The sequence below is a fragment of the Danio rerio genome, chromosome 20 (genome assembly GCF_052040795.2).
Source record: "Danio rerio strain M-AB ecotype USA chromosome 20, GRCz13ab, whole genome shotgun sequence".
In the NCBI taxonomy this organism is placed as follows: Eukaryota; Metazoa; Chordata; class Actinopteri; order Cypriniformes; family Danionidae; genus Danio; species Danio rerio.
The window spans coordinates 6,530,680-6,543,622 of NC_141040.1; the positions used below are offsets into that span (position 1 = coordinate 6,530,680).

Here is a 12,943-nt window from a genome sequence, read left to right on the forward strand (position 1 = left end):
CGTGACAATATATATATATATATATCTCCAAGTCAGCTGTTTTGTTGAATAAAAAGTGTAAGTATACAGCAGGATTTTGCTTGTTTTGACACATTATTTACAATTTTTGGCAAGAAAATAATAAGTCTGGCAGAGCCAGAGAAAAAAAGAGGTAAACCCTTATTGTGTTGAGCCCTGAAAGTTCCTATGAAAGAAAACTAAATCGCAAAGCGACACTTGGTTATAAAAGCATAACCCATTTGCTCATGCTCATTAAGCTGTGACAGTGGCTTATGATCAAGCCCTGCTTGCAACAATCCAACCTGCTCTTTAAGATCTTAAAATTCAGGGCTTCTCGTATTACCTCAAACAGCGAAGTCAAATAAAGGGGGTCGAGCCTTCTCATTTATGGCTCCCAAACTCCCAAATATCCATTCCTGATCTATTTATCAACGCACCACTACATGAACTGACTGTTTTGAGGGTTGCATTGGAGAGGCAACGGCACATGTAATGGATAAGAAGGGAATCCTGCTATTTTTATATTTATTTCAAAGTGTTTTTATGCCTAACTCAAAAGAAAGCACAAAACAGATTCACATTTTAGAGCAAAGGGCGTCCCCTGGTGGTTCGGCGGTATGGGTTGCTTACAGGGAGGATCGGATCTTTAATGTTTATTGCCACCCTTCATAGGAAGATTAAAAATATGAAAGAAATACAGGAAAATACAGAAATTATAGTGGAATAGAATTGTAAAAAAAATTGAATACAGTGTAAAATGTCATGTACCTGAGTTTGGCAGCCTTCTCTGTACTCTCATAGTAAAAGAGGAAGTTGATTTCATGAACGCCCTCTCTGTCAGGTCCTCTGAGCCATAGCGGGATCTGTAAGGCATCCCCTGGTCCTAGTAAGCCTCGGGATAGGGGGATCTCAGCCACCATGGGCCGGTCACTGCTGGAGACCCCGAACGCTGCCGGAGACACGAGTGAGACGGAGGCCTGTGATGGCGCTGTGGCCACAGTCTTGTATGCAGAGCAGTGCTCGGCTGCTGTAGGGGTGACTGGGGTGAGGTCTGAGGTGGCGCTCCCAAACGTGAAGAACTCTGGATGAGTGGACGCTACTCTAAGACCCGTCAGAGGAACGCCGCTCACATTCACAAACTCCACCCAAGCTTTGCGGATCTCACCGCACAATAAACCAGTGGGGAAGTTGATGAAAAACACCTGAGTGGAGAAAGTTAAAAAGTGATTAGAGGGTTAGGTTGCAGTTTTGACTATTTCTAGTTAAAGAGACAGTTCACCCAAAAATGAAGACATTCTCATCTCATTACTCACACTCAAGTTGTTCTACACCAGGGCTATTTAATTGGCGGCCCGTGGGCCAAACCCAGACCCGAGGCAATTTGTTCTGACCCTCCAAATAGTGTGACCAAGATATCAACAACAAATTTAGTTACATCTAAATACAGTCGCTATAGTTATGAAGTTATGTGCGTCTGTTTATTACAGCACGAGCTGCAGTTAAAGGCTGCGCAGAGAGAGAGTCACCAGACATAATAATATTTTTATATAAATAATATTTTATAAAATCTTGGTGCACACTAGTGTCTGGACTTGATGCATCTCCAAACACCAATAATTAAACTAACTATTAAAGATGAATCAGTGTCTAAACATCTGAGATTTGGCATACAATCATGACTTTCAATAGTGTTAGAGCACACTGCGAGTTAGTATTAGTAAATTTTTCTTCTACTTCTAACTTCTGATTGTTTAGACCTAAAGACGTGATGTCAGACTTAAATATGAGTTTGATCAATGGTTCACAAAATACTTTAAAATATCTTCTTGTGTATTCAATAGAAGAAAAAAACTTTAAAAAAACTTAAACTTTAACTTTTCAAGGGTTCTAGCCAAGTGGCAACCTCCTGCTCTCCCTCAGGAAGCCAATACGGAAGTAACTAAAACTGCAATTCATCCAAAATTCTGCTAGTCCTGGCCGCTCCTGGCTCCAAAATAGAGCAAATTTCAATTGAGCCCACTGTTAGAATGGCCAACTTTACAGCAGAAAAAAAGGTGTTTACAGCCTGGTACAAAAAAAGATTTTGGTTAATACAGCTAATATTACCCTTCATGACAACTGTGAGGGGGGTGATTTTTTTTATAACTCATCTATATATTAAGTTATATTAAGTTTGCATAATTAAGGGCGTGGCCACTTGAGTGACAGCTAGAACACGTTGGTCGCCGCCACCTCAGCTGAATCCTGCAGATTAGCCACTGAACTCAGCATATTTATCGTATTTCTGTGTTGTTTTATGTGGTTTTACACAGTCAACTGCCTTTTGGACTTGTTACCTACAATTATTAGATGGCATGGCATGCTGAGTGAACTTAATTGTGCTCACAAACCATTCACGTGGCCTCCGTTTCCCATGTGAGTAAAGTTATATACTTATACACCATCTCTATACATGTATTTGTTTTATTTAAGATCATTTATCGTTTATATTTATATTTAGAGTTGTAATGCACTCCAGAATCTGTCAGATTGATTAGCTGTAGGCTCTAGAACAGTCATCTGAAGCGTTGTCATACAGTGTTATGCAGGATTTCATCAATAGTCTTACATTAACTAACACAGACTATATCTGAAGTGTTTGGAAGTAATTTGCGTTTTCCTCCTGTTGAAAAACGTCATAAGAACAATGTTTAGTGGCTCAATGTATTACAGCAGTGTTTTTAAAAGTCTAAACACTTTATTGATATAGTATACAACCAAGCACAAGTGGTCAGAATACAAACGAGTCAGGGGTGATAAAGTATTAAGCGTTCTCCCAAAGAAAAGTGTGTCTGAACCAGGTCTCAGCAAAATGCCAGAAGTGTCTGTAGCTCCGCTCAATCTCCGCCTCTTTGCCCTTGTTTGGTATCCCGCCGTGGGTGTGATGACGCGTAAACAAAATGGCAACGGTTGGCCGCGCCTACTTATCACTTCTATTGCTCTCTTTAGAAACCTATGGGTGACGTCACGAATACTACGCCCATATATTTTACAGTCTATGGTTCTAGCAGAAGAAAAAAAGCTTTTTTTGGCTGGAAAAATTCAAACTGAGTTTTTAAAACCATGGGTGATCTTTTGCATTTAAAGAAAGGTTCATATAAATTCGACAATATTAAAAAGAATTGACTGGAGTGCAAAGAGCAAAGTTATTCACAAGAAGGAACAAATCAATGTGAAAGACTTCATTAAATCTAAAATCAATTATTATTCATTATTTCACAGGAAAAGAAGAAAACTGAAAGAAAAAGCTGAACGTGGCCTTGATTATTTGCTCCCATCCTTTAAAAAAAAAGAGATCCAGTGCCTTAAAACGTACTTTGTTCTCAAAGCACTCATTGTAGACTGCTAATATAAAAATGATATTGATCAATCAGGCATGTGACCATCAGACTGGACCAAGATCTTGATATTTTTGCGCTCTTTTATAAATCAATCATAATTTGAACCAAATGCACTGCCGGTCAAATAATTGAAATGTTTTTTTTAATCTCTTACATGATCTGATATTGTTTGATACTGATATTAAATTGATACTGATATTAAATTTCATTAAATATATAATGAAAACAGTTATATTGCGATATTACTGTTTAAAATAAAGTTCCCTGGCCCAATTCTTCCGTACCCAGGTTATACACCACATCAAGAACATGTGACTCCCCTTTTCTTAATTAATAAGCAGCTTCAATGTCATAAAGTAAAAAAAAATAAAGAGATAATATTTTGCACATTCCATTTCAACTCAACTTTAAAGCTAAAAGTTGAGGTTTGGTTAAGAAATAAAATACCTCCAGTAAGGGCATGGCTGGGGTGATGATGGGGTCCAGACGGCGGTCTGGTCCATATTTGACTGAAGTCTTTTCTTCTTTGGTCACATTGAGTCTGGGCCCCTGGATCTCCAGATTTTGCTGTCCACGAACACACATAACATCACTGGCCAATGAGCCTGCAGCACAAACACATCACAGTTACGCTCACATCACACTAAGCACACTTGATTTCAGTGAACTACAGGCTATTTGGCCCAAACAAAATAGGGCTGGAAAATGTTACATGGCCATTATTGAACCAGGGTTCAATGCTAGGGAATTTTTTCTACTGGCCCAATCAGGCCGGTGGTTCAGATTTTTACTTGCCCAGACAAAATCTTCACTGGCCCCACCAAAAAAAGAAGTTAAATGCTATTTCTTAGCCACATGTTTTAAATAATGCAGCAAACGCCAAACATAAATGTATGCATACACTTTTTATACAATCGTAATGTAACTTAATTTGAAATAAATAAATAAATAAATACATATATAAATACCATTCTTCAACTACAGGCACTTTTTGTTCTGACTTTTGTGAAGTCGAGTAAATAAACTTGTTTAAAATTAACGTAACATAGCCACATAAGTTTAAACAATTTGTCTGGTTTTAAGATCCGTAATGCTGCGTTCATACCAGATGCGGCACGCATGTCAATCGCGAGTGATTTACATGTTAAGTCAATGCAAACGCGCGAATAGACATCCTGCGGCGCGACACGCGCGAATGGCGCGATACGCGTGAATGAAGCAAATTGTGCAAATGGCGCGGGGCGAATTGAGCGTTTTGCGCGTTTGACGCGCTTAACGAGCGTTTCACATGAATCTCTCGATTTCGAAAATCTTAACTTCCGCGGACATTCGCGCCGCGTTAACCAATCAGAAGCTTGCTCTTGTGGGGGCGTGATTGTGACGTAGAACCTGTTGTCGGTGTTCCGAGGGAAATCCTCCAGCCTTTCCCGACAACAGTTCATCAAACTCGGCTTGGCTCTGTCAGAAGCACCGCTGAAAGCCTCCGTCATCCAGGTTAAGTTTCTGGAGGAGTTTATGAGCTCACAGAGCTGGATGCACCTCTGAAAGAATGTAGTGGACTCAGACACAACCCTAAACGTATCGACGCTGTTTTTCAGTCTTCATAAAGCACATAAACACTGTTATTTTCTTCATAAAATCCATGTTAGCCATTTAGCTATGAAGCTAGAGTCTTCGGGCAGACAGAAGCCCTGCCCATCACGCGAATCCGCGTCTGTTCTGATGTGAATTTGACACGCGAATGAAGCGAGTAAACTCAAATGTTTACGTGGCTTTTTACGCGCGAATAGCACGATTTATCCACGCGTTCCGCGTCTGGTGTAAACACAGCATAAGAGGACAAACTTAGATAAGAAGAGAAAGATTTTTTTCCATCGTGAACTGAACAAATGTCAATTCCACCACATCTCAATATACAGCTTATTTCAAAATTAAATAAATTATGGCAGTCAAACATTGTCTAGATAATTTTTGTATCTATTTCAACCAATCCTTCCACAATGCAGAGCATCTTTCCACATTATATATATTAGAGCTGCACGATTCTGGCTAAAATGAGAATCACGATTTTTTTGCTTAAAATAAAGATCACGATTTTCTCACGATTCTGTAGATGTAAAATAAAGGTATGGTAAAAACAAACATATGGCACAACATCGAAAATAAAATTATGTGTAGGTCTACTGGTTTCTATAAATAATTCTATTCTACTTATAATAATTCTGATGTTGAATTATTATATTTGAGATATATGCTTGCAATCTGTCATATTAGACCATTTTACTGCTAAAATCAGACATTTGCCATTTTCAGATTATATTTAATATATAGGCTAGAGTAGTTATACTGACATTGTAAACATTTATTTTCAACTGTGGGTTCGCTATGAAAGAAAAAACATATCAAATGCTTGCAGTAATCATAACTCTAAAATGCGATACGATCATTTAAATGAAGTGCACACTTTCGGTTTCATTTTGACAGCTAAGTGCTTGTTGTTCATACTTCGCGCGCGGCTCCCAAACGATCACTCTGTGTCACAAACTGAATATTATTTACAACTGAATTACCTGCTACTCGCAACATATGCAGGTTCTGTTCACTAAAGTAGACGCGCGCGCGCGCTCTGCTTAATGATAGATGCACGCGCGTCTACTTTAGTGAACAGAAACCTAAGTAGAAACTGCCCTCTCTGTGATAATAGCTCACGGTCAGCAGCTCACGTCACGTGTGATTTCCCTGCCGTGAAAACATCATTATATTAAGACAAAAAATATATTTTAGGTTAATTATACCTTATGAATACAGTATGTGACTCATTCAACATCTTTTGCAGGTGTCAATGTCACTGAGCAACGTGTGTGAAACAATGAAGATTCGTGCAGCCGCCTTTTCTTCTCTCCTGAACTTGAAAATATGATTGGCAGAATCGTAGAAATGCTGGATTAAGATCGTCTAGAGGGTCGAATCGAGATTGCGATATCTTTTAACGATTAATTGTGCAGCTCTAATATATATATATATATATATATATATATATATATATATATATACACACACACCCACACACATTTGTCAATGAAATAAATTAGTTGTATGCTGACTTGTACACCTGTCACACTCTAAAATTTAATATTAAGAGCTTTTTACAAAATAAATAAACTGAATTTGTATTGAATATTATATTAAATAGAGCATGAACTTAAACACTGTGAATACACTTTTAATGTGTGATGAGAACTTTTTAAATATTTTTTTAAATGGGTGTGGAATGTAAATAACAGTGGTAGAAATGACATTTCAGCAGTTTATTGTGAAAAAATGAAAAATAGCTTCACCTATTAGCTTTGAATTGATGCTAGCCTTTCGTGTATACAAAACACTCTTATTCACCTTCATTTTGTTTGGTTTTTAAAAACATCTTTAAAGGTATAGCATGTTTGGAAATGACGTAGAATAAACATATTTCCTTATCAAGCAATATTTACCGTGATTTTTTTTACAAGTGTTGTTGACAAAATGTAAATTCCCTCAATCTTGAACATTTTCTCAGATGGCGCTATTCATTTTCATAGAAACCACCTTAAAGGTTCAGGACACCCCGGAGAACTTTTTTTTTATATTAACAGATGTGTGTGTGTTGAGCATCAGTTCAGACAATGTTAGCACCAGTCAGCTTTAATTGTGGGGAAAACTGGATCATTTTGAGCTTTTGTAAGCTAATTTCAGCTTCCGGGTTCAAAATGATTTTTGGGGCGGGATCAAAATCTGCGACGTAGCGCAGTACTGCAAGTGCAATGATGACGCGTCGGTTTCTCATTATTATTCATAGCGGAGTTTCCTTATCCTATGAGAAGAGCCGGCTGCTTAATTATTCATGAGACCTGCCAGACCTGCCAGTGTCAAGCCCGAGCTGAGAGACACAGAAACCACGGCACAGTTAGCCGTTCATGAAGGCTCATATGCGTTTTTTTCCATGATCCACCTTGGTTTGTTGCATGTTTTCCCCCGCGATCTTGTCAGGGCCGATCATACAGCAAAGCTGTGCGTGTGCTGCTAGCATTTTTGTCGGGAGAGCAGCACGAGAATTAGAGAATGGCGGACGCTGTCTTTTATCAGGAGTTCGTTCACATTTAGACACATCGCCGTGCTGCTGTGTTTGCCTAAATCCTCCAGATTACCAGCAGGGTTAATGGTTAAAATAGACAGGTCAGGAGACCTGCTGCACTGAGTCTGCTGGATACGGGGATTGAGGGAGAAGTCCTCATTTATAGTGTTTACATGAACACACATCTTTATAATGATATAAATTGTGGTTGTCTGTATATGGAATTACGAATAACAAATGTAGCAGGGCATTAAATCACTGTTCATTTCTTTGCATTTTAACTTTGTAAACTATAAACTCATGCGTCTCCTCACGGTTTGTGTCTCAATTTGTGAGCTAACTGACAACAACAGTCGTTCTCCCCTGCAGGCCACGCCCACTCCTGCCCTATGCTCGCGGAGCTCCACGCCCATTAATCATGCATCTTTTGAAAAAATTCTGAAGTAGACTTTAACCGAAAGTGGGGGGTGTCATGGCCCTTTAATAATCTTTCACACAAACTTTTTAAAGCGACATTACAGTGTTGTGTGGAAATGACACTGATACTGTGTGACAGCTATATTTTGTATTAAAATATAATATTGATAAGTGTCTCACATTAATAACTATAAAATATTGAAATTATTTCACTAGTGCTTCATTAAGATACATGAATAGATACCAGATAAATCGTACTTTAGAATGTTAATTTTCACAAGGTGAAAACAGTGATTTTGACACCTAAAAGGAGGTTGAATAACATGAAAAACGTCCATTTCCCGCTAACATTTAAGCGCAGTTGCTGGTTGAACACAATGGCAAACCAACACTGTTCCAAAATTCTAGTCTAATATAGTGAAAGAATCAGTTCATTAATTTGAGTTTGATTAATGGCATCTAAAATGTGTGTTTGGGAAAGAAAATTATAGCTAACTAGTGCAAATTCCCTGATCATAGCTGAAAATGAGGTCTGATATCCCTTTTTATTTTCACTGTCCATTTAGAACGGACCTTCGGATCACATGGAAAGTGTTGAAATGATAAAATTGTGTCACTTTCTCTTCTCTGATGAGAAATACAGCCAGGTATGTGTGAATTCAGGCAATACTTCCAGGTTTCTTCCCACCGCTGCCTCGATTTCACTTTTAAAACGGTGGCCGTGTGAAATCAGTCTGTATAAAGAAAATAATAAAAATTGCTCAGCCCTGACTACTGATGTACCTTCACTGTTGCCGACTTCTCCAGTGCCCAGGTTATACACAACACCGAGAACATGCAACTCTCCTGTCTTACGAGGAAGCAATTTCAACCGCGCCTGCAAAAGGGAAAGAAACACAGAAAAGAAATCAGAAAAATGACCAAAAAAAGCTAATTGGTGTAAAGCAATGGGAAGTCAAAAGAAGAGGTGCTCTAACCACTTTGGTCTCCTCTGGACTGATGGTGAACTCTGGAATGACTTGCGTATCGATGATGTCACCGAGAGCCGTGGTCTGGAACAGATTCAAATGCAAGAAGTTAATCAAAGTGATGAGAAACTCAAAGCCGGACGCCTCGGGGACGATGAACTGAGAGACGATTAACGGCCTTACTTCTTTCAGAGCCGCTGCCTCTTTCTCATTGCTGATGGTTTCTCCGCTTGTGCTGTCCTGAGGGCCTGAGAAGTCTTTAACTGTAAACTTCCAAAGCAGAGACAGAGCCGACAGAGCTAAGGGAACCTTCAAGGGGTTGCGGAAAACCACCTCCACGATGATGGGCTCTGCAAAGCAAAAGAAGAAAGAAGACGATGTATTAATAGCAAATAACATGACAGAGAATGACAGGGAATGGGGAATAATCCAACTCAGATCCAAGGATGTCCTAGGTGGGCTAGTACAGTAAAACTGCTGAATGTACTGATCTGGTAGATTTGGTCACATAAAAATGTTTGTTTTTATTCCAACATATACAATTAGTAAGGATTGGTATGCCTAAAGAGCTTAGAATGACCAAGAGGCGACATTCAATAGAACGTTCCATTGCAACAGCAGCGCCCAGCAAAACCCCCGGATTCCTCCATTTTGGAGTGAAGGCGATTGGCTGTTCAATGGGATCTCATAGATATATACACTAGATTGTTGCCTGGTCTATTGTTGTCTAATGAACGGAATGCGTCAATAGCGCCGCCATCTTGCTACAGGGTAGCGCTCCTTTGAAATGAATGCGGGACCAATGTACAGTGGAGGACTGTGGCCATCCAAAGCCAGAGATATACACATATACACATATATCTATGATCGGGAGTTTTCCTGGATGTTGGTATGTAATTTTTTTTTCTAATTACAAAAATTATAATTTTACATCACTTTTCTACATTGATAGAACAGTAACCGCACGGGCATTCCTGACAGAAAGCTTGTGTTTGTGTGTACAGAAATTTACTATTCAACCTCCCTGTTAAATTTGATCTAATCATGTCCTGAAACACAGCTCCTCTCCTGCTTTCACTTCTCATACTGACGGAGGGAGCGATTAGTTTGTGAATGAATCCCCCGAACGACTCTTTCACTAACGTTAGCCGACAATAATAAAAGTTTCTGGCAGCGCAGCATCTCGTTGTCATATTTCTTTTGCATTGTTTGCTGATTTTATTCAACAAAACTAGCATAAGCCGAGTGTTTAGTGCGTGTTGGAGCTACTTTGTCTTATGGTGAATGCAGTAAGTGACTGTTATCATCAATAACGTTACCTGATTAGCACAAAAGTTCAGAACATACAAAAACAGAAAAAAAAAACGTAATATTACCTATGAAATGTTCTACCTTTGTGCTTTGTTTTCTTTGTTTGCTCGTTTTTACACCCGTAGACAGCACTAAAGTCCCACACCTTCACGTAATAACACTGTCTTGACTAGTGCGGTTGAATGACATTTTCCCTGGGAGCACTGTACCAATGTGGCAGCGCTATTGACGCATGCTCAGGGTCCTTATGCGATATCTAGTGTATATATCTATGATTGGACCTTATTGCTTCTGCGATGGCAAGCAGCTGCTTTGTTTGTTATTTATTTATTTAAAAATCGCATTAAAGCTTAGATACAACCTGAAAGACGACAATACAACACTTACTATCACAATCATTAGCACTTTTAACAGTTTATTTTACAGACTAATAATATGCTGTTGTTCTATTAAAGTTTGCATTCCAAAATGTCTGCCGCGCCATCTAGTGGCTGTTTCCCAATTTGCACTAGAGTGTCGCCTCTTGGTGATTCTATGCTCTTTGGTATGACAATTAAAAGCTCTTATGTTCTGTAACTGTTTTAATGAATGATGTTGCAACTTCTCTGAATTCGCTGACAAAAACAAAAAAAAACTTGTACTTTTTAAAGAAAAAAAAAGACTTTTTTTATATATATATATATATTTTATTTTTAGGTGCAACTAACTGTGATTAAGGCGCAATCCCAATTCTACCCCTTAGCTCTTCCCTTTACCCCTACTCCTCGTTTTGCATGTTCACGCCTATGGGTAGGGGTGTCCCAATTCTCTTTAGCTTGAAGGCGTAGGGCTAAGTGGAAGAGGTGAATATATGATTTTTCAGGACCACACTTAAAACCAAGGGGTAAGAAAATTTCCCAGAATACACCAGCCAGAGCGGCAGTATTGCTGAACCCAAAAGTAAGAAGATCCACAAATTAGTATTTTTTGTTATTATTACAAATTTTTACAACAAACGAACATGTTTCAATATATTAATACGCGTTTCTGTTAAAAAAAGAAAAAAAAACGCAAAAAAACTGCCAAATTTCGGGATCTATAATCCATAATCATAACTCCTGTACAGCAGTCCCACAACATTCTAACACTCGATGACACTCAAATACCCTGTCAGAAAAGTCTAGTGGCTGAGAATGGGCTTTTTACAGTGTCTGCTATAATGTTAATGTTGTTTTCTTGTGTTTACATAGATGAATATGGCCACTGTGTAAATAGCCGGTACAATTACGATCTTACTGCCACATTAGATCGTTATGATAACATAATATATGCCTTCAGCGATTTCCTGAAGATAAATACCAGAAAATACAACAACTAGAATCACTACAGCAGTTGCGATCGTCTGATCTCATAGGAAGCCCAATTCCTAGGGGTAAATTTTGAAGCCCTTCCCCTTGACCCTGTGTTATAACGGCTAAGTAGAAGGGGAAAGAGAGACAAAAATAAAATTGGCAATGGCCTTAAATCACATAAAGGAGTGCAATTAATTAGGTAAATGTATTTAATCTTCAATAATCCCCTATATTTTAAACTAAATCAAATTTATGTGCAATTAATTATGATTGATTACAGGAAACTGCAAATAATTAGCTACATTTTTATGATAATGATTTTTAATTAATAATCTATGACAGTTTGCGTTTATTAAACAGTAAGAATTATTAGAAAATCCATATGAAACAGTCCTTTAAAAGTCAGGTCTCGTCTTCAGTTTCGGGCTCAGGCGCGCTTTGCACTCACACTACAAGCGTACTGCACCAAAGCCCAAGTGAACAGCGCTCTGGCACACCTCTTTCAACCGGGCCTGGACCGGACAAATGAACCATGTCAGAGCCCGATTCAGAGCACTCACACTTCTCAAATGATCCAGGAAACGGGCCTGGGCATGGTTTGGATAACAGTGTTAGTACACATTTAGTCTCTATTTCAGAGGTCGCCACAGTGAAATAAACCGCCAACGATGCCAAGAATGCTCTTGCAGACATCCCTGCAAATAGACTCTCACCATACACTCTCACATTCACACACACTCATACACTATGGACAATTTAGTTTATTCAACTCATAGCGCATGTCTTTGGATTGTGGGGGAAACCGGAGCACCTGGAGGAAACCCAAGCGGACACGTGGAAAACATGCAAACTCCACACAAAAATGCTAACTGGTACAGTTGGGACTCGAACCAGTGGCCTTCTTGCTGTGAGGTGACAGTGCTAACCACTGAGCTACCATACCGCCTTGTCTAAACCACATTTCTGTAAATAATATTAAATCCTGATACTCAGAAACACACTGTTGCATCTGAATCTCTGCCGCTGACATACTTGCCAATAGAAAACACAAAAAACTTTGGAACATGACAGGATCGCCAAAGAGTGACTGTTCTTCCTGTTCTCTTTAATCTTCCTGTGAGGTGAGGGTGTTGACAGGTGAACATTCAGCCATTATAAGTAATTCATTTCTTTGATCAATACTGCAAAAAACAAACAAACTAGTAAATAAAAGGAGGTCGTTGTTTTTATATTACTTTTTGTTTTTTACTTCCAGTGTAACTCTGTAATCACTGTAGATACACAACTGGCCAGGAGGTTTGTTAATCTGTCCAGGTCAAATCCAAGTAAAGCTGTTATGCCTCATTTGTTTTTTTTTTTTCTTAGGATCAGTCAGTTTTTACAGTTTTCATGCAATAAAGAGGAAAGCTAATGGTGAATAATTCATTT

General features: G+C 38.7%; 2 protein-coding genes across 6 annotated transcripts in view; both read right to left on the reverse strand.

The window, feature by feature from the left end:
- Positions 1–12,943, reverse strand: part of dsc2l (desmocollin 2 like) — a 1,349,056-nt gene that overhangs the window by 409,508 nt on the left and 926,605 nt on the right. The window lies entirely within an intron of this gene.
- The window catches only part of trappc8 (trafficking protein particle complex subunit 8), a 187,491-nt gene that overhangs the window by 88,286 nt on the left and 86,262 nt on the right, over positions 1–12,943 (reverse strand). For all 5 annotated transcript variants that reach the window (XM_087297930.1, XM_087297929.1, XM_087297928.1 and 2 more), the window contains 5 exons: positions 9,057–9,223; positions 8,883–8,957; positions 8,689–8,782; positions 3,828–3,985; positions 769–1,202 (listed from right to left, as the gene is read on the reverse strand). In XM_087297930.1, the coding sequence (XP_087154056.1) occupies positions 769–1,202; positions 3,828–3,985; positions 8,689–8,782; positions 8,883–8,957; positions 9,057–9,223 (928 nt within the window). The remainder of the gene's footprint in view (positions 1–768; positions 1,203–3,827; positions 3,986–8,688; positions 8,783–8,882; positions 8,958–9,056; positions 9,224–12,943) is intronic.